The sequence below is a fragment of the Callithrix jacchus genome, chromosome 6 (assembly GCF_049354715.1).
Source record: "Callithrix jacchus isolate 240 chromosome 6, calJac240_pri, whole genome shotgun sequence".
NCBI classification, from domain to species: Eukaryota; Metazoa; Chordata; class Mammalia; order Primates; family Cebidae; genus Callithrix; species Callithrix jacchus.
This window is the reverse complement of record NC_133507.1, coordinates 154,330,301-154,356,214: the sequence shown is the minus strand read 5'-3', so window position 1 is coordinate 154,356,214 and position 25,914 is coordinate 154,330,301. Positions and strand designations below refer to the sequence as shown.

The window sequence follows — 25,914 nt, the reverse complement described above, 5'->3', positions numbered from 1 at the left end:
CTCAAAAAAAGAAAGAAAGAAACAAATGCAATCTCGGGCCCCACCCAGGACCTCCTGAGTCAGAATCTGTGATTTAACGAGAGCCCAGTCTAGGAACCTCAGCTCTCCACACCCACTGTGCCCCTCCCGACAGGCACTGTGCCTTCCTCCACTACAGCTGGTGATTGCTACAGCTGAGCCTGCAACCAGCTCCCCGCAGCTCCCCACCTCCTTGTCCCCATGTGTCCTGACCTCCCAGGCCACTGATTTACACACTGATTCATGCAGCCCAGGACTGGGTCACCTCAGCTCCTGTGCCTGAAGCCGCATAACTCACACCGAGACAGCCGAATAGAGCCTCCTCCTGCCTCTGATTCTCCCAGGCCTGCCTTCAGCCCACAGTTACAACAGCAGCGTTTGACCACATACATCACAGATCGCCCAACAAATGCATCAGATAGCTGCAGTGTGGCCCCTGCCGCACCATTTGCCAGCCATGTGACCTTGGCCAGATAATCACAGCTCTGAGAGTGGCAGCTGCCTCATTTATGAAGTGGTGGGGGAGGGAGGTAATTATCACATTGACTCATGCAGAAGTTGTGAGGCTTGGCTAGGGTAACTCATCCATTCATCTATTGCTGTAAAAAAATGTTTACAGAGTGTTGCTGTGTGGCTGGCATCGGGACAGCAGAGACCCAAACAGACCAAGTCCTGCCCTAAGGAAGCTTGTTAAGGAGAGAATGTGGACAGACATAAAATGAAGATGTGAGTCCCATGCCAGCAGGTGCTCAGGGGGTGTTCATGCATGCATGCGTGAATGAATGAATGAATGCAAGTTCGCCATGAGCTGCACCCTCCCTCAATCACCAAGCTATGCCCAGGCTCCTCCACCCTAAAGTCACCATGGGATAGAAAGCCATGGGTCTAAAGCCGCAGAGGAACTTAAGGGAACATCAGGAGATTGGGGTGGGGGAAGCTGCTGGGTTTTCCGGCAGTTAATGGATATAGACGAATCAAGGCAATTATAAAAAGATTCCAGACGTAGAGCACATTTGCCTAAAATAGTTGACAATTGCAGCAGAATTAAGATTGTTTTACAGATAGTTTTACGAGCTCTCCGTGTGTGTGTGTGTGTGTGTGTGTGTGTGTGTGTCTAATCATCTCAAATACGTTAAGATTTGGGAATGCTTTTCAGGGTTTCCGAGCCTCCTCATTTCAGGGAGAACAATCCCCCCAACTCTTATGGTATCATGCACATCCCTCTGAGGACTCTGAGCCTCCCTGGATCATGGAATTTGAGAGTTAGAAATTGAGAACACCCACCCACCCCATGTTTTCTGGACAGGAAACTGAGGCCCTGACCTACCCGATGTTAAGCCTGTGATTACAGGCAGCTGGAAATGGAGATTCGAACCCAGGTCCCCTGACTCCTGGCCCAGTGCCCTTGGTGGTTTACCATGTGGGGGTCCCCGCACCCCTGACACCGCACAGTAAATGCTGGTGGTCAGCGCTGACACAGGCAATGTCCACTGAGCCATGAACGTGGCACAACAGGCTACAGAGCCAGACACTCAGCCTGGGTGGCATGGTGAAACCCCATCCCTACAAAAAATACAAGCACATACTTACCTGGCAGGGAAGATACCATGATCATGAAGGTGGTTTTCCCAGGGCAAAGCTTATCCATTGCACTCCAGATGTGCTGACCCCTGCAATTTCTCCAAGTATGGGAAACTCGGCTGCATAATTTGTGGTAATGGGGGACTACGTTTGTCCTTTCCCCGATTGTTTAAAAAAATAAAATAAACACAAAAAATACAAGTATTAGACGGGCATGGCAGCATGTGCCTGTGGTCCCAGCTATTCCAGAGGCTGAGGTGGGAGGATGGCTTGAGCCCAGGAGGTCGAGGCTGCTGTAAGCCCTAGATGAGCCCTTACTGCACCACTCCACTCCAGCAAGAGTGACAGACCACCAGCTCCACCTATAAGACAGGAAAGGGCAAACCAAGACTCTGATTGGTGTTTTCCAGGGGCTGGGGGCGTGGCAGGAACTGACCTCAGCAGGTACAAGGGGACTTTGACGGGGGAGGGAGCTGTTCTGTTTCTTGGCGGTGGTGGTTACATGCACTGAATGTGTTTGTCAAAACTAATAAAAAGAATAAATTATACCTCAAGTTTTATTTTGTTTTGTTTCATTTTTGTTTTGTTTTTGAGACGGAGTCTTGCTCTGTCGCCCAGGCTGGAGTGCAGTGGTGTGATCTCGGCTCACTGCAACCTCTGCTTTCCGGGCCTCAGCCTCCCAAGTAGCTGGGATTATAGGCACCTGCCACCACACCCGGCTACTTTTTTGTTTTGTTTCTGTATTTTTAGTAGAGACGGGGTTTCACCATGTTAGCCAGGCTGCTCTGGAACTCCTGACCTCAAATGATCCCCCCCATCTCAGCCTCCCAGTTTGCTGGGATTACAGACGTGGGCCACTGCACCCGGCCTCTCAAGTTTTTAAGATGCAGCCTAAAATAATGATGATGATAATGATAAAAATAATAACAACCTTGAAAGTCAAAAAAAGAAAAAGTCCATGTTAGGATCACAGCACAGAGGCCCCGGGGTCCCCTGGTCAGACCTGGAAGATGCCTGTTAGTAAGTCATTCTGGCCTGGGCTAGGGATTTCTGCCCACAGGCTTTTCTCCTGGGAGATACCTGAACCCAACACTCCAAAACCAGCGTGCTCTGACCCAAATCTGGCTTCACTCCTGCTTCCCAGACCAGGAGCGGCATTCCACCAGGCACCCAGGCCCGCTACAGCTGTGGGCCAGCTCCCTTATCCACTGCTCCCAAAACCACCACAAGGCACTGACCCGTGATTCCTCCCGTTCCTCCCTGCAGCCCCGACCTGGTCAGGCACTCACCTGTGTGCCATCCCCCTCAGGACGGGCTCTGTGTCCCCACTACCCTGCCCTGTGCCTTCCTCCCTGGGATGCTGTGCCTCCTGCCCAGGACCTGCCAGGGCCCCTGGCCACCAACAGGGTTTGCTGGGTGAGCTCCTCAGTCAGTCCAGCAGTCAGAGGCCTCCACAGACTGGCATCAAAACGCAATGAATTCCTATATCATCCACCCCACTCCCACCCCACAGGACCCCTGCCCATCACTGTCTAAAGGTCCAGCTCTTTGCTGAGAGCAGCCTCAATACAAGAGCATGGGTTAGCTGGTAGGCACAGGGGCCGGGGAAAGAAGAGAGAAGGAGATGCCAGGGCAGGCGGGCCCCACTGAGCTCCAGACTCCACCTGGACAGCTCCAGTGACAGGGACGTCAGCCCCCCTGGCAGCCCCTCCAGCTTTGGGGAGCTCGGACACTTGTGGGTCTCCGCCTTACATTGAGCTCGAGGCCATCCTTGTCTGTGGTCCTCATTCCCATTCTGCCCCCAGGCCCTCAGAGGACAGCTGGGTGATGATGGTGACCTCATCCCTCTCGAGTCTCTGCCCATCCTTGCAGCCAGGCTCCCAACCACAGCAAAGGCAGGGGTCCCCAATCATCTGGCCAGAATGGAAGCCCCCCTCCTCCTCCCCGTCCTCATCCCCCTCCCTCCTCCCCTCCCCCTCCCCCCTTGCTGGCTCAAGAATGGTTTCTCTCTTACTGTGACCTCATCCCTCAGTGACTCAGGTTAAACTTTCTGTGAATGAAAATCACCCCATCTCGCTGGAGCTGTAGGTTCTTTGCCACATTTATGACAAGCGTCGTCCTCCCAGGCACTCCGGGAATGGTGCGTATTAATGGTCCAACCTAAGTGTGACCTCCCAGCCACTGCACAGTCCTCTCTGGCCACCTGAAATAGCAGCGTTACTCTCGGCTGCAAGGGGCTTCACCCATCCCTTGGTAGAGAATAAGCTCCTCTCATCCCATGAGGCAGTGCACATCCAACTTCGTGGATCAGGAAACAGAGGCCGTGACCAGAAGGGTCTGGCACTGCTGGGTCCCCCAGCTGACCGAAGTGGGGAAGGCACTGCCCAGGTCCCCATGAGCACAGGTTGTGCCCTGCACGTGGCCCAGCTGCTCTGAGGCAACCTCTGAGTACCTTAATGCTCATTTCTGCCTGGCCGATAATTTATTGGGAAGGTGGTTAGTAAAACAGGACCAGCTCTGCAAGCAGGTGGGAAAGGAGGCGCCATCCCAGGCCAAGCCTTCTAACACAAACCTGTGTTGTAAGTAGCTGATTCTAGGAACCAGAGTGGTCTTCAGTCCTCAAATCCCCCTACTCAGAAAGTCCTGATTCTGGTCTTAGGTTAAGAAGGCACTCTCTGCCTCCGGTAGGGAACCCAAACTACTGGCTGTTCTACTGCCTGCCTGCCCCAGATCAACAGTGTGGGGCTGGCTGGCGGGTGGAGAAGAAGGGGTTTGGGAACTCAGAGGGACTCCAGAGGAAGAGGCGTGGGTAAGAGGAGGGGTGCAGCGGGAAAGGAGGCGTCTGAAGCCCAGCCCTCCATGCTCCCCATTTTACCAAGGAAGACATGGGCAAAAGCGGTGGCTCTTAAGCTTCCTTCAGTTTTCAAACTTTTTTTTTGTATTTTTACTTTTATTTTTATTTATTTATTTTTTTGAGATGGAGTCTCACTCTGTTGTCCAGGCTGGAGTGCAGTGGCCTGACCTCTACTCACAGCAACCTCCACCTCCCAGGTTCAAGCAATTCTCCTGCCTCAGCCTCCCAAGAAGCTGGGACTACAGGCATGCGCCACCACGCCCAGCTAATTTTTGTACTTTTAGTAGAGATGGGGTTTCTCCATGTTGGCCAGGCTGGTCTTGACCTCGTGACCTCAAGTGATCCCAGCTACCACCTCTGCCTCCCAAAGTGCTAGGATTGCAGGTCGGCACTTGGCCGAGTCTCCAACCACTTTGAGAGCATGACAGAGTCTCTGGACCGATAGCCCAGGAAAATGCATACGCTCATACACAGCCTTGCACCCCCAAAACCTCCATGGAGTCCATGGGACCCCAGGTTTCAAGCCCTCAGATGGGTAGAGAACTGAGAATTCCTAGCTTGGCTTCTCTGTCTAGCATGCTGTCCCACCAGCTCAGACCCACCCAGAGGGTTTACACAGTCCCTCACCCTGAGCACCCCCGCCCTAGAAGGAGGTCTGTGTCAGGAGGGCGGTGAGGTGTGTTCCTATCCTATCGCCCTTTTCCTGTGAAAATTGTCCTAGTTCAGATGATACGTTATATGGTCTCCCTAGAGGGAGGTGACCATTCTGTTTCTCCAGCCCATGGCAGGGTGGCTGTGGGATGAGAAGACCTTATTTCCCACCAAGGCCACATGTCATTCCATCAGAGAGGCCACTAATGCACCCACTAGACTTGGCCGCCAGCTGATGGCAAAGTTTGCCCTCTTGGGGTTCAAGCTTGCCCATGTCTAAACTTACCATTGTGAGACCTTGCACCAGCCAACAGTCCTTTCTCATCTTCTGAGACTTTCTTTCTTTCTTTTTTTTTTTTTGCTCTGTCGCCCAGGCTGGAGTGCAATGGTGCAATCTCAGCTCACTGCAACCTCTGCCTCCTGGGTTCAAGCAATTCTCTGCCCCAGCCTCCCAAGTAGCTGGGACTACAGGCACCCACCACCCAGGCACCCACCACCATGCCCAGCTAATTTTCTGTATTTTTAGTAGAGACAGTGTTTCACCATTTTGGTGAGGCTGGTCTTGAACTCTTGACCTTGTGATCCACCCACCTTAGCCTCCCAAAGTGCTGAGATTACAAGCGTGAGCCACTGCGCCCGGCCTCTGAGACTTTCTTTTCCTGTCTGGACATTTATGGTCCCTCTTAATGCTCTCCTGGAATTCCCCGACTATTTCTGCTTCTCTTTTTCTCTTGAATTATTTAAGAAGTGTTTACTTGAATGTAGTTTTGCAAGCCACTTTAAACATTTCCCCCTAAAAGTGCCTCCTATGAATAATATAAACAAACCACAATTATAAAATGATACATGAATGCCTCCAAATTGTAGAGATTAAGCTGTAATTTTCAGTGGCAAAGACATGGATGCCAGGATGTGCAGATTAGCCCACATTTCCTCAAATTAGAATGAGAGTGAAACTCCACAGTCTGAACAGAACACTTTGCCTGGTGACTTTAACTGAAAATTGTTCTCTTTCTATTCTAAAGCACTCAGAAGCTTGGGAAAGTCACTGGCCTCCAGTTGTTCTGCTAGAAACAGCTGGCTCTATATCCATGGAGACCAAGGAATCTGAGGATGTGAAAAAGACCCAGAGGAAATCAGGAAGTGATCAGCGGAACACTGATAACGAACCAGCCAAGGTGAAACCTGAGTTACTCTCAGAAAAAGAAGAGACTTCTCGAGCTGACCAGGAGATCCAAGACAAACAGCTTCACCGCCACATCCCAATTCAGAGGAATTCCATCTTCAACCGCTCCATAAGACGCAGAAGCAAAACCAGGGCCAGAGACAGCCCCACACGGAACCCCAGCTGCCTGGCAGGTCAGTGTCAGGGACAGCTGTCACGGCTGTTCTCTTATATTGGTTGGAGTCATCAGTGCTGAAAGGTCCTCATCAAATGAGAAAGAGTAAGTGGTGTTGAAAATCTGGGAGGCAGAGGCAGAGGAATCACTTGAACCTGGGAGGTGGAGGTTGCAGTGACCCCAGATGGCGCCACTGCACTCCAGCCTGGCAACAGAGCAAGACTCTGTCTCAAATAAATAAATAAAAGAATAAAAATAAAGAATAAAAAAATAAAATTACGAAGGATAGGCCGGGCACGGTGGCTCATCCCGGCACTTTGGGAGGCCGAGGCGGGTGGATCACCTGAGATTGGGAGCTCGAGGCCAGCCTGACCAACATAAAGAAACTCCGTCTCTACTAAAAATACAAAATTAGCCAGATGTGGTGGTGCACGCCTGTAGTCCCAGCTACTCGGGAGGCTGGCACAGGGGAATCGCTTGAACCCAGGAGGCGGAGGTGTTGGTGAGCCTAGATTGTGTCATTGCACTCCAGCCTGGGTGACAAGAGCAAAACTCTGTCACCAGAAAAAAAAAGAAAGAATAAAATAAAATAAAATTACCAAGGACATGTTCAACAGGGTAGCGCATTTTAAAACCATTATCTAAAGAATCCAAATTCCTCCACTATGATGTCGTGTGTCCTTAGGAGAAAGTGTTGACCAAATTATACAATTAGACTGGCTTCTATTGAAAAACGACTTCCTGTTCTGGAACTCAACAAAGCACACCCCCCACCCACTGTTCATACGTTCTAGGAAGGAGGCTTTGAGCCGTCCAAATTAGCGCTCATCTGGGAACGTGAATTTTCTCAGAGGTGAGGTTCCGTCCTGTTCTCTCAGTGTCATTACCACGGCCAGAGCTTCTGCTGCCCTGAAAATAAGTGAGATTACAACCTTGGGAATAGATTTGTAACAAGACTTCTTAATCTTTAAGGCCAGTGCCTATCACATTTTATCTGCTCAAAATATACATATTGTAAAGTTCAGAAAACTTTACAAATGGGGTGCAGACTCTTTGCCTTGTGACTTGCTCCTGTGGCTGACAGGGAGCCTGCAGGGGGTGCAGAATGTGTGACAGTTTCCCAGCCCTGGGGGCACAGCCACTGCCACCAGACTATATGTACCCTGAGTGTGCCAGAATGGCAGTCCCTCCTAAATCCCCTCAAAATATAGAGACCTAAAACAACAATATTTATTATTTCTCATGATTCTGGGGGCTGGTTGAGTGGTTCCTGTGTCTGGGCCAGTTTGTGTAACCTCTGCAGTCAGCTGGTGGCTCTTCTGGACTTGGGTGGTAGAGGACAGCCTCACTCATCCCTCTGGTGATCTGTGAGCTAGGACTGCTGGCCTCTGCTCCACGTGGTCTCTCATGCCCCAGCAGACTGGCCCAGGCTTATGCACGTGGTAGTCGGGTTCTGAGAGAGTAAGAGCAGAAGCTGCCTGGCCTCTTGAGGCCTAGACTCACACCTTGCATAGTTCCCTGCACCATGTTCTATCGGTCAAACCAGCCCCACAGGGCCAGACCAGACCAAAGGGGTTGGGGAAAATGATTTCATCACTCCATGGCGGTAACGGTGGTAGAATTTGTGGCTGCTGCTGTCCACCACAAACATTAACAAGATCATGTATCAAGCACTGAGTTAAGCCTGAAAAATATAATGGAAACACTATTGTCATGGAAGCTCAACTTTTCCGTACGTTTGACATTTCTCATGTGCTAAAAGCTAAATCACACTCTCACACAAGGAAGCTGGAGTCTCTGCCTTTGAGGAACCTGCAATATTGTAATGTCATTGTACTGCAAGCCATGTGTCAAAGTTTAGAGGAGAGAAAAAGGCAAAGCGCCAGACTCTTCTGTTGGGGTTAGGAAAAGGCTTCCCAAAGATGATATTTTAGATGAGTCTTAAAAAATTGGTAAGGACTGCTGGGTGCAGTGGCTCATGCCCGTAATTTAGCACTTTGGGAGGCCAAGGCAGGTGGATCACCTGAGGTCAGGGGTTTGAGACCAGCCTGGCCATCATGATGAAACTCCATCTCTACTAAAAATACAAAAATTAGCCCTGTGAAGTGGTGCATGCCTGTAATCCCAGCTATTCAGGGGGCTGAGGCAGGAAAATTCCTTTAACCTGGGAGGCAGAGGTTGCAGTGAGCCAAAACCGCACCACTGCACTCCAGCTTGGGTGACAGAGTGAGACTCCAGCTAAAAAAAAAAAAAAAAAAAAAGGCAGGGTAAGGACATGGCTGAGGAGAGAGGGGAGTGAACACAGTTGACTTCATGCCGGTACCCAATGGCTGTGCTAGGCAGGCATTTCAAGGGTATTTTTATCATACCCATTTTACAGATCAAAAATAACAACTGAGGCCCACAGAGACTGAGCTATTTACCCAGAAGACACAGCTATTGTGTGGTACACATTGAGCTGGAGTTCAGATCCTTCTGGCTCCAAAGCCTCTGTGGATGAAGAAGGGGGTTACAGCCGTGCCATCCAATAGGAATACTCTGCAAGCTGCCTACATCACCTGAAATTCTCCAGTGGCCACATTTACAAAGTACAAATAAGTGGGTGAAATTTATTTTAACAATGCATTTTATTAACCCAGCAAGATGCAAAAAGTACCATTTTATCCTGTAGTTAATAATCAATATGAATATTATCAATGAGGTAGTTTACATTCTTTTTTTTGCATGAAGTCTTTGAAATCTGTTGAGTATTTTATATCTGCAGCCCCTCTCAATTCGCATGCCAAATTTTCATTGGAAATACTTGATCTGGATTTAGACTGCATAAAATGTACAGTCAGAAAAGTGGATTTACATACCCAAATCGATCCAAATATCCTTAGAAGTTTCCCAACAACTGAATCAATATGAGTTTGTACTTTTAAATTTAAATTGCATTAAATAAAATGAAAAATTCACCTCCTCGGTCCCATTTGCCAGCCACATTTCAAGTGCACAGTAGCCACACGTGGCTAGTGGCCACCCTGTTGGACAGGGCAGACTAGAGCATCGCAAGCAGAAAGAAAAGCAGCTGCACCTGCCAAGGTTGGGGGTCAGGGAGGTCTTTTGGAGGTGCAGGAAAAGGGAAGTATAGGGCTGGGTCTGGGATGAAGCTGGGAGGGGGAACAGGGCCGCTAGGGAAAGAGCCTGAGTTTGCGACCTCCCCAAGCCGAGCCAAGGATGCTGACACCAGTACAGACACAACGGTGCCATCCCCAAACGTGACCTTTATGTCCAGCCATAAACATTCTTATCAGGTTTGCAGGGGTTTTTTGTTTATTTGTTTGTTTGAGTCGGAGTCTCGCTCTGTTGCCCAGGCTGGAGTGAAGTGGTGTGATTTAAGCTCACTGCAGTCTCTGCTTCCTGGTTTCAAGTGATGCTCCTGCCTCAGCCTCCCAAGTAAGTGGGACCACAGGTGCCTGTCACCATGCCTGGCTGATTCTTGTATTTTTAGTAGAGACAGCTTCACCATGTTGGCCAGGGTGGTCTCGAACTCCTGACCTTAAGTGATCCGCCTACCTCAGCCTCCCAAAGTGCTGGGATTACAGGTGTGAGCCACCTCACCTGGCCTGGCAGTTTTATTTTTACAGTGACTCCTTCATGTCACCTGGAGCAAATTCTCTTGACTGCTCAGTGCTTCTTAATCCAAGGAGGAGATGTCCTGTTTGACCTCAATGGTGAGAAAGAGCATGGGGTGGGGGCTGGGGAAGAGAAGGAGCAGACAAAATCAGCCACCGGGTCACAGGCTTCTCTGCTCCACTCCCCACCACCAAGGAAACTCATGATTTGCAGTCACGATGTATGATTTGGGTCTGGAAGGTGTGGGACGTTCACTGTTGCATCTGCACAATGAGTTCCCTTTCAAAATCACAGCAGAGAGTTGCCTAAAAATCCCATCCCTGAGTAAGCAGACTGTCTAGGGGAGGGTAACTTGACTTATTATTTCATATTCATTAGGACCCCAGAACTGTTAGAGGCTAAAAAAAAATCACGTTGCCAATGATTTTTATCCGGTAGAAATGACACCAATAGTTATGGCTTTATTGCCCTCTAAGGCATTAGCCAGGTTGTGATCTTATTGCCAATATCTTTTTTCCACTATGTATGTATGTATGTTTATGGATATGTAAATGTATATGAAGGTGCTTATATCATAATTATAATTTTCTCTTTTTTTTACACCCAGGCTGGAGTGCAGTTGTGTGATCTTGGCTCACTGCAACCTCCACCTCTGGGGTTCAAGCGATTCTCCTGCCTCAGCCTCCCAAGTAGCTGGAATTACGGGCACCTGCCACCACCCCCAGCTAATTTTTGTATTTTTTGTAGAGAAGGGGTTTCACCATGTCGGCCAGGCTGGTTTCCATCTCCTGACCTCAGGGGATTCACCCGCCTCAGCCTCCCAAAGTGCTAGGATTACAGGTGTGAGCCGCAGCGCCAGGCCCATAATTATAACTTTCAGAGGGATGGCATCCCTTCAGGGAGTGAGGTGTGGACACCCCTTCCCACTCCACTTTCTTCACCTTCCAGCATGACTGCTGCTACTGTCCTAGGCTTAGAAGAATTGCCCTAAAAGGGGCAATCTATTTCTTCTAACTTGCTCCTTTTCTGAAATGTCACAGATTCACAGGACAATGGAAAATCTGTAAATGAGCCCCTGACCTTGAATATTCCCGGGAGTAGAACGCCTCCCTGGAGAACAGCAGTGCAGACAGGAGCCCAGAAAAGGAGGTAAGAGATGGCAGATCATGAGGAAGGCATGCAGGAAAGACGCACCAGGGGGCATTGCTGCAAAGACTTAATGGGGTTACAAGGGTGTCATGTTATAAAAAAAAAAAGTGACTTTTGGTTGCCCATGCTGAAAACAACAACTCCACAATTTCAGAAAAAAAACTATGGTTTTGTACAGTAATTAAAAAAAAACTTTTGGGGCAGAGATGGGGTCTTGCCTCTGGGCTCAAATGATCCTCCAGCCTCAGCCTCCCAAAGAGCTGAGATTACAGGTGCAAGTAACAAACTATTCTTACTCCCCTGTCACAACACTAGGAAATTTTAGATACTACGTAGATCAAGAAATAGAATAGAAAAATCACGGCCAGGTGTGGTGGCTCACACTTGTATTCTCAGCACTCTGGGAGGCTGAGCCAGGCAGATTACTTGAGGCTAGGAATTCAAGACCAGCCTGGCCAACATGGTGAAACCCGCCTCTACCGAAATACCAAAAAAAACTAGCCAGGTGTGGTGGCGCTCACCTGTAATCCCAGCTACTCAGGAGGCTGAGGCAGGAGAATCACTTGAACCTGGGATGTGGAGGTTGCAGTGAGGTGAGATCAAGCCACTAACCTCCAGTATGGGTGATGGAGTGAGACTCTGTATCAAAAAAATGAAGAAAGTGAGGGAGGGAGGGAGGGAGGGAGGGAGGGAGGGAGGGAGGGAGGGAGGGAGGGAGGGAGGGAAAGAAAGATAAATCACTGTATCTTGGCCAGGCACAGTGGCTTGAGCCTATAATCCCAAGTTTTGGCAGGCTGAGGCCAGAGGATCATTTAAGCTCAAGAGTCGGGGGCCAGCCTGGGTAATATAGTAAGACAGAGAGGTTTTATTATGTCATAAATGTGGTTCAAGTCTTTTTTTCTATATGTTTATGTATACTTTCTTTTCATAAAATGAGCTCTTACTATAAAATGTTCTCTTATGACTGGACTGAGATTTATTAATTGTGCTCCTATTGTTGGGTTTGGGGTATTGTATCAGTCAGTACTGAATTCGGCTGCTCATTTTAAAAGATAGCACAGCTTAACGGGGCAGAGATCTATTTGGCTCTTGTGTGAGAGAAGCCTGGAGGGTCATGACCACAGCTCCTTCATGCCTGCATGGATCCAGGCTCCTTCTAGCTTTCTAATCTGTCATCTGTCAAGGTGACTGCCAGAGCTCCAGCCATCACAGCCACCGTTCAGGTGGAGGGAAAGAGAAAAGCCAGCAGGGGAAGGGCACAGCAGCAGCCAGGTCTGCCCTGCTCTTAAGGAGATTACCTGAAGTCCACCCAGCCATTGCTACTGATATCTTATTGGCCAAAACTGGATCACATGGCCACCTCCACCAGCAAGGGAGGCTGGGAAATGGGTGTGTCACTTAAAAGCCAGGTCTGGGCCTAGCGTGGTGTCTTATGCCTATAATCCAGCATTTTAGAAGGCTGAGACAGGTGGATCACTTGGGGTCAGGAGTTCAAGACTAGCCTATCCAACATGGTGAAACCCCATCTCTACTAAAAAATATAAAAATTATCTGGGCATGGTGGCACACACCCAGCTACTTGAGAGGCTGAGGCAGGAGAATTCCCAGCTATTTGAGAGGCTGAGGAGGAGAATTCCTCCACCTAGAAGGTGGAGGTTGCAGTAAGCCAAGATCACCACTGCACTCCAGCCTGGGGGACAGAGTGAGACTCCATCTCAATAAATAAAGTAAAAAAAAAAGCCAGGTCTGGGCTGAGCACAGTGGCTCATGCCTGTAATCCCAGCACTTTGGGAGGCGAGACAGGCGGATTGCCTGAGGTTGGGAGTTTGAGACCAGCCTGACCAACATGGAGAAACTCCATCTCTACTAAAAATACAAAATTAGCCAGGTGTGATGGCACATACCTGTAATCCCAGCTACTCGGGAGGCTGAGGCAGGAGAATCACTTGAACCCGGGAGGCGGAGTTTGCAGTGAGCCGAGATCACGCCATTGCACTCCAGCCTGAGCAAGAAGAGCAAAACTTCATCTCAGGAAAAAAAAAAGCCAGATCTCTTTCTGCCCTCAGTAAATGGGTTCCATCAATGAGGAAGAAGGGGAGAGTGGATAAATGGGAGGCACAAGCAAGCTCTGACCCGAGGCAGTTTCAATTTTTTGCTGTTTTGTAAGTCACACTATGATAAGTATCATTGTGGCAAAACCTAATGGCCAGCCTTTATCATTTCTTTAAGCTAAATTCCTAGAAGCTTCACAATCTCTGCAAATCCTTGGATAGCTACAGGGAAACCATATCCTTATATCTGCACTGGGGAATTGTGAACCAGACAACTCACCAGAATCCCAGGACAAGGTGGGAAGGCAACATTTCCTTCCTGAGGTTGCTTTGCCCATTAATCCTTGGACACACACACACACACACACACACACACACGCACCCATTTTACTTGCATGTAATTGGATATTATGAGTGTATTAGGCTGTTTTTGCATTGCTATAAAGAAATACCTGAAACTGGGTAATTTCTAAGAAAAGAGGTTTGCACTTTGGCAGGAAGAGGTGGATTGCATGAGGTCAGGATTTCGAGACCAGCCTGGCCAATATGGCAAAACCCCGTCTCTACTAAAAATACAAAAATTAGCCAGACATGGTAGAACACGCTTATAAAAACAGCTACTTGGGAGGCTGAGGCACGAGAATTGCTTGAATCCAGGAGGCAAAGGTTTCAGTAGCTGAGATCATGCCACTGCACTCCAGCCTGGGCAACAGAGTGAGACTCTGTCTCAAAAATAATAATAATAATAATAATAATAAAGAAAAGAGGTTTGATTGGCTCCCAGCTCTGCAGGCTATACAGGAAATATTGCAGCATCGGCTTCTGGGGAGGCCGCAGGAAGCTTCCAATCATGGTAGAAGGCAAAAGGAGAGCAGGTATCTCACGTGGCAGGAGCAAGGGAGTAGTGTAAGAGGTGCCACACACTTTTAAACATCCAGATCTGGTGAGAACTCACTATCACGAAGACAGCACAAAGACATGAGGGATCTGCCCCCTGATCCAAACACTTCCCACCAGGCCCCACCTCAAGCACTGGGGATTACATTTCAACACAGGGTTTGGGTGGGGACAAAAACACAGACTATACCAATGGGCAGTCGTTTCCTGCTGTCTCTGATGTGGCTTAAGCCCCAAGAGCCAAGAACAACACTGTAAACATCTGACCACCTACCTGAGACACAGCAGAGACAGTGAAGCCACCTTAGCTCCCCAGCCTTGGAGGGTATCAAAAGGACCGAGAGTAAAAGTAACTGACAACCAGGACCCAAGGCCAGAGCAAGAGTCCAAGGGGGCCAAGAAGGGGCCTGGGATTGGGGAGAGAAGAGGCCTCAGGGCAGAGGCTACCAACCAATTATATATAAAAATGCCTTACCACAAATACATCTGCATTTTAACACTCAATGAATGGGAGAGTGACCGGTCTGGCTACTGGGTTTTGCTTGGGGGGAGTTGTCAGGGTGCTGTGAATTTCCTACCCTTCCCCATGGGATCCTTTCCCCTTAAGTCAAATGAGGAGGTCTTCAAGGAATCCACTTGGAAATCTGTGGAATCTGGGGGACAGGACCCTGGCTCACACTTGAAAGCATCTAGAGCTGAACTGGCTGAAGCAGCCTGCAAGGGGAGGAGGGCCAGAGCTGAGCAGGGACAAGGGAAGCATCTACACCAAAGGCCGGGCAGAGGTGTGTGACTTCTCAGAGCCAGGTGTGGGTCTCGAGGAAGACAGCCAGCTGTTAATTGATTTGGAAAGGAGTCTACACAACAGTGCTTCCTGCTGGAGTCCCGACCTAAGAGCTCTGCACATGCTGAGGAATTGAAGTCAGAGACCTCCCGGGAGGTATCTCTAAGGAGCCCAAACAGCAGCTGGGGGGTGGGGAGAAGATGGAGCAAGAGGTAGGGGCTTTGGTTATGGTAGGGTCTGCACCCGGAGAGGGAGAAGCAGAAAATTGCTTTGGGCTACTCTCTTTAATACCCAGCAGAAGAGACCATTTGGTCATAACTTGCAAGTGGCTAGCAAAGCTTTGCACGTGTCCTGCCCGAGGTTTCATACAAGACCCAGGCAGGTGGTGCCAACCTACAGAGCTGGCCGAAGTGGGGAATCTGGAGGAAGAAGTGAGTGCCTTCCTGTTTGTAGCCCACCAAGTCCAGCTTACCCATGAACCTGCGCCCCCTCCTGTCTGGTGGCTTAGTGAGCACAGTGCTTTTGGGGAGCACATTGATGTGACTGCCTCCAAAGCAGGAACCGCCAGCTCCACTGTGCCATGTGCCGCCATTACATTCTCTGGGCTGGATCTCCATGGCGAGGCAAGTCACCATGCACCTGCTGTGGGGACATTTTCTAGACAAAAGCCTCAGATGGGCTATCAGGTTCTGAGGGCTTTGAGTTATTGCTTTTAAAGGTAAAGTCCAAAATATGTATTTCTCCTGGGCACACTACATGGACAGTGGATGCGCCCCACCATCTCCACTTGCCTGATGTGAGATGCCTGGGGTCCTCATCCATTGTCTGTCTTATTTGCTCCCAGTTTGACTCGCCCCAGAGCATTCCAAGTCCATTCTCTCATTTGCATAACTGAACCCCTGCTCTTGCCCATATCCCTGTGTCACTGTCTTCTTATAAGGGGTCCCTCATGCAAAGTGTTGCAGCTGATTCTGAGCATCTCTCGTTCAGTTTCCACAGTCACCTTCCCAATGTTTTTATCCATTCCTATTGAAGTCCCTTTTGCTCTCATACAGGGAAATCATTCTCTGTCTCCAAACTTGATTTGTGCATAGAAAGGCAGGTTTCGGGCCAGGCGTGGTGGCTCACGCCTATAATCCCAGCACTTTGGGAGGCCGAGGCGGGTGGATCATGAGGTCAAGAGATTGAGACCATCCTGGTCAACAAGGTGAAACACCATCTCTACTAAAAAAAAAAAAAATACAAAAATTAGCTGGACATGGTGGTGCATGCCTGTAGTCCCAGCTACTCAGGAGGCTGAGGCAGGAGAATTGCCTGAACCCAGGAGGCAGAGGTTGCGGTGAGCTGAGATCGTGCCATTTCACTCCTGTCTGGGTAACAACAGTGAAACTCCGTCTGAAAAACAAAAAAGAAAGGCAGGTTTCATGATCTAAATTTAGCAGAGGAAAAACACCAACAGCAACAGAAACAATAAAAACCCCTACGTCGCACAAAGACTGGTAACAATTAAAGAGAGGCTACAGCACTTAGCTCGGAAAAGCCCCAAATATTTTATCTCCCTGGTTTTTTTTTTTTTTTTTTTTTTAAAGAAGGGGAAAAAAAGAAAAAGAAAAAGAGGGAAAAAGGAATATTGCTTCATTCCTAAAATGAGTTTCAATAATGGCCGATCAATATTTTATATGTTTAAAGTGGTTAATGCATATTTTATGTGTTTAAAATGGAGACCTCTATTGTGTTTATTTGTTCTGGCTCTGAGTTCAAGTCCTGGATATCGTTATCAATTTGTTGTCTCGTTGAATCTAAATCTCATTATGGGTCTTATGTATCTGAGTGTTAAGATCTCTTATTATTACATTAATCCTTTTATCCTTGTATTCTTGTAGCTTTGAAATCTATTTTGTCAAATGTGAAAATTGCAACTCCTGCTTTTTATTTATTTATTTTTGCTTTCCATTTGGTTGGTACGTTTTTTTTTTCCAACCCTTTATTTTGAGTCTATGTATATCTTTGGATATACCGTTAGATTTTGTCTGTCTCTTTTGATTGGGAGATTTGGTTGATTTAAATTTAGGGTTGCTGCCGTTTGATATTAACTGGCTATTTTGTCCTTTCGTTGATAAAAATTCTTCTTTATGTTAATGCTCTTTACTTTTTGGTGTATTTTTAGAAAGGGTCATACTGGTTGTTCCTTTCTGTGTATAGTGCTTCTTTTAGAAGTTCTTGTAAAGCAGGCCTGGTGGTAATAAAATCTCTGAGTACTTGCTTGTTCCTAAAAAATTTTATTTTTCCTTCAAATGTAAAGCTTAAATTGGCAGGATATGAAATTCTGGGCTGAAAGTTCTGTTGATTAAGTATATTGAATATTGGCCCCCACTCTCTTCTAGCTTGTAGGGTTTCCGTTGAGAGATCTGCTGTAAGCCTAATAGGCTTACCTTTATGGGTAACTTGACCTTTCTCTCTGGCTGCCCTTAATATTTTCTCCTTCGTTTCGATCTTGGTGAATCTAACGATTATGTGCCTTGGGGTTGGTCTTCTTGAGGAATATCTTTGTGGTGTTCTCTGTATTGCCTGGGGTTGAATAGTGTCCTGCTTTGCTAAATTAGGAAAATTTTCCTGGATAATGTCCTGGAGAGTATTTTCCAGCTTGAATTCATTCTCTCCGTCACATTCAGGTACACCAATCAAGCGTATATTAGGTCTTTTCACATAGTCCCATATTGCTTGGAGACTTTGCTCATTCCTTTTTTTCTCTATTCTTGTCTTGTTGTTTTGTTTCATTAAGTTGATCTTCGACCTCTGATACCCTTTCTTCTGCTTGATCCATTCGGCTGTTTAAGCTTGTACATATTTCACTAAGTTCTCGTGTTGTATTTTTCAACTCCATAAGTTCATTTGTATTCCTCTCTATATTGTCTATTCTTTTCAACATTTCATCTAACCTTTTTTCCAAGTTCTTAGTTTCTTTACATTGGGTTAGAACAAGTTCCTTTAACTCCCAGAAGTTTCTTATCATCCACCTTTTAAAGCCTACTTCAGATAATGGAACACAGTCCTTTTCCATCAGGGCTTGTTCCGTTACTGATGAGTCCTTTTCCATCAGGGCTTGTTCGGTTGCTGATGTGTCCTTTTCCATCAGGGCTTGTTCCGTTGCTGATGGGTTCTGATATTGAGTATACTCGGCCTTCTTAGGCTGTTTTTTTCCCTTCATTGTAGATGACCCGCCTTTCTAATTAGTTTTCTGAGTCGACGTCCGACTTATTGATTCCCAGTGCTGGGATCCGAGCAACCCACTGTGGCAGCCTAAATAGCAGCGGTAAGACTGATGGTGCTCTTCTGCCCGGGAATCTCTGGTCTGGCTTCCCTCTTGAGTCTGCAACAAGCGGCTCTGACTTCCTGGAGCTCCAAACTCCGGTCAGTAGGGGAAGCAGTCCCGTTGGCTCTGCATGAAGAGCTGCTGCGCCGAGACGCCGGCAAAACCGCTGCGGCGACCACAAGAGTCGCGCTGGCGACCGTGGGGCTCCTCCACTGGGAATCGGCTGATCGGTGAGTGACGAAAATTCGTCTAAAAGTGTGGCATCGTCTCGTTCTCTGGGCTTTCACTGGGAGCTACAATCCTGAGCTGTTAGTGGTCGGCCATCTTGGATCGATCTCCTCTCCCTGTTTTTTTTTTTCCCCTGTGATTGCCGGTGTCGTTAGTGTTTTCATAAAGGTGATTTAACTAATGCTTTATCGAAGGTCATTTTCCATTACAATAAAATGTTCAGATCTTGGGTCTACAGCTTGATGAACTTTTACACAAGTACTACACCTTGACCATCAACTGGGCCAAGATAGAGAACGCTTCCATTGCCCCAAGAGGGCCCTTTTTCAAGTCAATATCCAACCCTCAGACATAATGGGATCACACAGTGTGTACTCTACAGTGTCTGACTTCCGTTGCTCAACGTAATATTTTTGAAATTCATCAATACATGTGTACCGGATTGTTCTTTTTTTTTTTTGAGACAGAGTCTCATTCTGTTGCCCAGGCCAGAGTGCAGTGACACAATCTCAACTCACTGCAACATCCACCTTCCAGGTTCAAGTGATTCTCCTGCCTCCCAAGTAGCTGGGATTATAGGCACCCATCACTACGCTCGGCTAATTTTTGTATTTTTAGCAGGGAGGGTTGTTTCACCATATTGGCCACACGGGTCTCGAACTCCTGACCTCAAGTGATCTGCATGCCTCGACCTCCCAAAGTGCTGGGATTACAGACGTGAGCCACCACACCTGGCCAAGTTTCTTGTCTTCTAATGAGCAGAAGTTTTTAATTTTGATGAAGACTAAGTTAGCAATTTTTTTGTTTGTCCTTTTCTTTCCTAAGAAATATTTGACTATCTCAAAGTTCTAAAGATACTCTGCTATGTTTTCTTACAGAAGTTTTAGGCTCTTCACTTTCACATTTGGGTCTGCAGTCCATACAGATCGCTAGTGGCTCTAGCACTGTTTATTGAGAAATCCTTCTGTTCCCTCAATGAATTGCATTGCTACTTTTTTCCAAAAGTCTAATGACTGCAGACACATGGGTCTATTTCTGAACTTTTATTCTGTTTCATTGATCTAATTGTCTATATTTATGCCACTATGCCACTACCACAGTGTCTTAAATACTGTTGCTTTATGCTTAATCTTAAAATCTGGTAGTGTAAGCCCTCCTACTTTGTTCTTTTTAAATATAGTCCTGATTATTTCAAATCTTTTGCATTTCCATACAAATTTTGGAATCAGTTTGTCAATTTCTACCAAAAAAAAGTCTGCTAGAATTTCAGTTGAAATTTCATTGTCGCTACAGATAAATGTCGGGTTTAATCCGTATGTTAACTAGCTTGATTTAGTCATTCTGCAAGGTATATATATTTCAAAACAACATATTGTATGCAATATATAAAATTTTTGTCAATTTTTTTTAATTATGGGATCATTGACACCTGAATCTTGCAACGCAAATTGTTCAAACTATGAACATGTCCTAATTTTTCATTTATTTAGACATTTTTAAAATTAATCTAGCAATGATTTGTAGTTTTTAATATAAAGGTTTTACACATATTTTAAATAAATTTGTTCCTAGGTATTTCATGTTTTTTATCCTATTTTAAATGTCAGTGTTTTCTAATTTCATTTTTCAATAATTTTTTGGTAGTATGTAAAAATAAAACTAATTTTTGCATGTTCACCTAGTATCCTGTGATCCTAATAAATTCACTTATTCGTTCTTTTTGAGATGGAGTCTCACTCTATTACCCAGGCTGGGGTGCTGTGGCACCACCTCCACCTCCCAAGTTCAAGTGATTCTCCTTCCTCAGCCTCCCAAGTAGCTGGGATTATAGGTGCCCACCACCACACCTGGCTAATTTTTGTTGTTATTGTTGTTGCTGTTGTATTTTTAGTAGAGACAGGGTTTTGCCATGTTGACCAGGTTGGTCTTGAACTCCTGACCTCAAGTGATCCACCCACCTCAGCCTCCCAAAGTGCTGGGATTACAGGCATGAGCTGCTGCGTCCAGCCATATTTCTTTCTTTTCAATCGCCATGCCTTCTATCTGTTTCTCTTGGGTTACTGCATTGGCAAGGACTTCAACCGTAATGGTGAATAGAAGTGGTGAGAGTAGGCATCCTTATTTCCTGGCCAAGGCTGCTTTGATGGCAAAGATCAAAGCCTACTCAAATTTGCTCAAGTGAAAGAGGAATATTGTAAAGATGCTGGAATCCCAGAGACTCCAGGTAGAAGAGATGAAGCCCATCTTTCCACCTTTACGAGAACGAAGAAGCCATCAGAAACTACAGGCACTTTATCCTTTTCTCATGGGCCATTAGGCTCACTCCTCCCTGTTTCTCTCTGAGGAGTGCTCAATTGCCCTGCTTCTGCTTTTCAGCTTGCACTTGACACAAATGGCAGCCATTGCCACAGTGACCTTTCATCTCAGCTGGCCACAAAGCCAATGGGGACTCCTTTTTGTGTCTCTTAGAAAAAAGGAGTTTCTAAGGGAAATAATCTCGTTGACCATCCATGGGTCAGGTGTTTTTCTCTGGATCAAACAGCTAAAAGGGCAGGGGGCAAGATTAATGGGGCCATTCCCAGCTCATCAGTGGGAGCTTGCTTGGGAGAATTTTTAAATATGTGAAGGTGAGCCAGGCAAGCCAAACATATATAATACAGTTACAGTTGGGTCTCGCACGCAAGAGAATGCGAAAGGGGCTTGGGTGAGGTAAGCAGCAGAGAATGGAGGTAAGAATGGTAGGGATGAGAAGCAGTAGATTAAAGACTTAGAGTCTTCAGAAGCCCGGAATGGACCCAAGAACCGGACCTTCAGTTTTCAAGACGTGGGGTGGTGCTGACATGGGACATGGGGTGTTCTTCTTGGTAATCAGTGCCCATCCTCAGTTCATTCAAGGCTGCTTTGCAAGTCCTCTCAGTACACCAACCAGCAGTGAGTCGTGGTGAGCTGGGCAGCAAGGCAGGAGGGAAGCATAATCACTGTAGAAAGACGTTCTGTAAAAAGGGGCACGGGCAGCCAACTTACATATGGCAAGGGCCTTTACCCTCGCTGTCTTATTACGGTTACTCACCATTATCCCCACATGTTGTGTTTTGAGATGAAGTTTCTCTCTTGTTGCCCAGGTTGGAGTGTAATGGTGTGATCTCAGCTCACCACAACCTCTGCCTCCCAGATTCAAGGGATTCTCTTGCCTCAGCCTCCCAAGTAGCTGGGATTACAGTCAGGCATGTGCCACCACACCCAGCTAATTTTGTGTTTTTAGTAGAGACGGGGCTTCACCATGTTGGCCAGGCTGGTCTCAAACTCCTGACCTTAGGTGATCCACCCACCTCGGCCTCCCAAAGTGCTGGGTTTACAGGTATGAGCCACTGCTCCAGGCCTAGACTCAACACAATTTGGTGCCTAGCCTAAGGCTGCACAGCTACCTAGTGACACAGCCAGACCATGAACCCGGGAGCTCTGACTCCACACCCATGACCTCCCCTTTCCAGGCTGCCTGTGAGGTATGGCCAGGGAAATCACAGCTGTGAGAGGGAGGGTGTTCCTATTAATCTGCCCACAGGAGGCAAACCCCCAGTACATTACTGAATCTGTCCCTTGGGGTCCTCTCAAGTTCAGATGTTGTACTGGGACCTTATTCGTACAGGTGCAAGGTCCCGAATCAGGATTCTAGTCCCAGAAATCATTTCATGTCACAAAAGTGCCACATTGCTAAATATATGTATAAGAAAAATACTCTAATATGTGCTTTTATAGGTATATATGCTATATGTATATATGCTTTATATGCATATGTGCTTTTATATGTATATATGCTTATACATATATGCTAAATATATGTATAAGAAAAAAATAATATGTGCTTTTATAAGTTGATATTTAGTATACAAAATTAAGCTACATCTAAAATAGGTGGGGCAATTTTTCTGCATAAACTAAGCAAGCATCAGCCTTGCAGAAACATTAGCCCATTGGCTTTCCTCTTTTCCTGGCAATGGTCTGAGGGAATCACAGGAGTGCATTGCTCCAAGAATGGTCAGACTGCATCAAACACAGGAGTCACCTCCAAAGCCAACACTCAGCAGGGACAGCCCGGGACAGCCCCACTATGTGTTAACAGCTCTGTTCTAGCTGGTTGGTGCCATGCCTGGTTGTTAAACGTTGCGACTCATCTACGGATTTACCTAAAAAATGGCCATTGCTATGGAATCGTCCATTGCCACCAACAGCTCATGGAGGGCATGGTGAGCCTTTGAGTGCTGATGCTGGGCAAGGTCCAGCTTCCATACTAGTCCTTGTACGTATTTCTACGAAAATGTACAGGTTGCATGTTCGGTAAGCCTGGAGTAGTTTGTCAGGGTTTTTGGAGGCTAGTTTGGGTTGTTACTGTGAATGTCTATACCCAGGGACACACACTGAGTAATATGGGAGCTAAAGAAATGCAGCCTGACTCTAATCAAGCCTCCAGATCTAACTAGGAATTGACAGGAAACACAGGAGAGAGAGGAACAGGTCAAACAACACCGTGCAGGCACAATCATAAAATCCACACAGGATGAACGCCCCGATTTCTCAAGGAAAAAACAAGAAAAACAAGAGACTGAAGAAAGATCAATCGATTGCATTATACAGACCGTATCTGAATCCCTTTTCACACACATTGTGGGGAGGGGCGTTTGAGCCAATATTTGATCACGTGAAGAAATTATCGATAATCTCTTTAGGCATGCTAATGCTACTGTAGTTATTTTTAACCTCTATTTAACTCTCTATATCTTTTAGAAATACAGTCTGAAATATTTTGGTTGAAGTGATATGATGTCTGAGATTTGCTTCAAAAATAATCCAGAGGAAGGAGTGGGTGGGAGTGGAGATGAAAGATTGGCCATGAAGCTGGGTGATGAGTATTGGGGGAATTCATTATACTTTTCTGTCTACTTTAGTATGTGTTTGAAATTTTCCATAAGGAAAACTTAAATTTTTATTTTTTTTTTAAAGCTTGTTTTTTAAAATATAAGAGCTTGAGTATAAAGACCAGTCTTACCCACCCAGTTCTGATTTCCTTTTCTGGGAGGTTGGCAGAATCGTCAGGTCTTACTACTGACCATGGTGGCCCAGGTGGCATTGACTATAAGCTCCTCAAAGGTAGGACCATGCCAAGTTTTGTCCCTTCCTGAGCAATTGGCACAGTGCAACACATCACAGGGTCTCCGTACTTGCAAATGATTGATGGATGCATGCATGCAGACTCCTGGGCAGAGGCTGAGATGTAGCTCAACTGCTGACCTGAAGACATACCTGTGCAGACTGGTTCAGAAAAATCCTGGGACTGTGCAGACCAAGGCTCTTGCAAAGAGGTCACAATGTCACCAGAATAGATGAACACTCCTTGCAGCTCTAGCAAAAATACCCTCCTCTAACTCGGAGGGGTTTGCCTGCCTGGCTGCCTTTTGACGATAACCCATGTTTCCACCTCCCCTAGTAATATAGGAGGCCAAGTGCCCTCAGCAATAAAGATACAAATGGAGCATCATAAATTAATTTCCTCTCTGGCATCCCTCGCTTGGGTGCTAGCTGAGGCCGCAGCACTGGCCTCGTAGTTCTACAGAGCATAAACAAAGGACACTAGAGCATTGGAAGGATCTCAGGCCACTTGGACATGGTAACTGGAGAGAGGTTTGGATTTTCTATCTGTGAAACTTGCTTCTATTTTTACACTGTCTCAGAACAAATATAACTGTAACTTATGTTTCACAGTTTATGCAGCTAATTTCATATACTTTTGACAGCTCAGTCTTATTTTCAGCAGCTCTAAATGTTTTTCCCCTTTGAGAAGTTGAAGGGGCATATCCTACACCTCTCCACTGGCCTTGGTGACTGGGCTGCAGGGGAAGTGGCTCTCGGTGCGACACTGGACAAGGACACAGTCCCAGCTCTCCCTCCTCTGCTGGGTAGAGGCCCATACCCAGAGGTGACCAGACTGGTGCAGGAACTTGCAAAAGACTCAGATCTTATGGGATCATATGGACAGCCTCTGGGACTCATGACTACTTTCACATTTAACATTAATGTTAATAATAATTGGGCCAGGCATGGTGGCTCACACCTATTATCCCAGCACTTTGGGAGGCTGAGGTAGGCAGATCACCTGAGGTCAGGAGTTCAAGACCAGCCTTGCTAACATGGCGAAACTCCATCTCCACAAAAAATACAAAAATTAGCCTGGTGTGGTGGCAGGTGCCTATAGTCCCAGTTACTCGGGAGGCTGAGGCAGGAGAATCTTTTGAATCCAGGAGGCAGAGGTTGCAGTGAGCCGAGATTGCACCACTGCACGCCAGCCTGGGCGACAGAGTGAGACTCCATCTCAAAAGAATAATAATAATTAGTAATAATAATAATAACAGCAACAGCAGGCCTTGGGGCCTGAGCTTGGAGCATGGATTTTCTCTACCTGTAATTACATCTTTAGTTTGAAATCTCTCGTGTTAAATTCCCCATTTCGAGTTATTTCGCCTTATTTCGGTTATTCTAGTTTATCTTATTATTCTTTCAATTTTCAGTCTTCCTTACTTTGCCCTTTTGCCTTCCTTCTTAGTTTCTATTTTAAGCACCTTTTAAATGTTCTCCCTTCGTGCGTTAGCTTTACCATAAGAACCATTATTAAAATTCAGTGCTTTTGGCTTTAATTCTTGATGCCAAATCTTTCCCCCACTTAATTCTGTTTTATCTTTCTATTAAAATTCCTAAGCTTCTGGGGTGGGGTTGGTCTTATTTATTGTTTGTAACTTTTCAGGAACCTAATTCTGGTTCTCTTTGTTTTTGTTTTTTTGTGAGATGGAGTCTCATTCTGTCGCCCAGACTGGAGAGCAGTGGCAGGATCTCAGCTCACTGCAACCTCCACCTCCTGGGTTTGAGCGATTCTCCTGCCTCAGCCTCCCAAGTAGTTGGGATTACAGGCGCCCACCATCACACTCAGCTAATTTTTGTATTTTTAGTAGAGACAGGGTTTCGCCACGTTGGCCAGGCTGGTCTCAAATCCCTGACCTCAGGTGATCCACCCGCCTCGGCCTCCTAAAGTGCCGGGATTAGAGGTGTGAGCCATCACACCCAGACTAATTCTGGTTCTTAAACTATCATTTTATTGGTTCTATCAATCCTTTATGGATAATGCTAGTTACTGCTTCTTTTGTTAGTTACAAGCTTATATTGCAGCCAAATCTTTTTCTAATTCTTTTGAATTCTTAAGATGTTTACCTTACAGGCTGGCTCTAGGGAGGAGGTAGAAGCTGGGGCTGATGGACCCATGAGCTTGTTTCTCTCAAATTCTCTCAAAACCCCACCTGTTCTGACCTTAGCAGCGCCCAGCCAGGTCCCCTCAGGGGCAACCACTCAGAGTGGCTGAGCCCTGGATCCTCCTCAGAGCAGCACGTGGC

At 46.7% G+C, this 25,914-nt stretch overlaps 1 protein-coding gene and 1 non-coding gene across 2 annotated transcripts in view; both read left to right on the top strand.

The window, feature by feature from the left end:
* The window catches only part of LOC144576727 (ephexin-1-like), a 73,954-nt gene that overhangs the window by 38,478 nt on the left and 9,562 nt on the right, over positions 1–25,914 (top strand). The window contains exons 2-3 of the mRNA XM_078328849.1: positions 6,130–6,463; positions 11,103–11,211. Coding sequence (XP_078184975.1) covers positions 6,196–6,463; positions 11,103–11,211 — 377 coding nt within the window. The 5' untranslated portion in view covers positions 6,130–6,195. The remainder of the gene's footprint in view (positions 1–6,129; positions 6,464–11,102; positions 11,212–25,914) is intronic.
* LOC118155130 (U1 spliceosomal RNA) lies at positions 1,601–1,764 on the top strand. Its single transcript, XR_004745353.1, has one exon. It is a non-coding gene; the product is annotated as a U1 spliceosomal RNA (small nuclear RNA).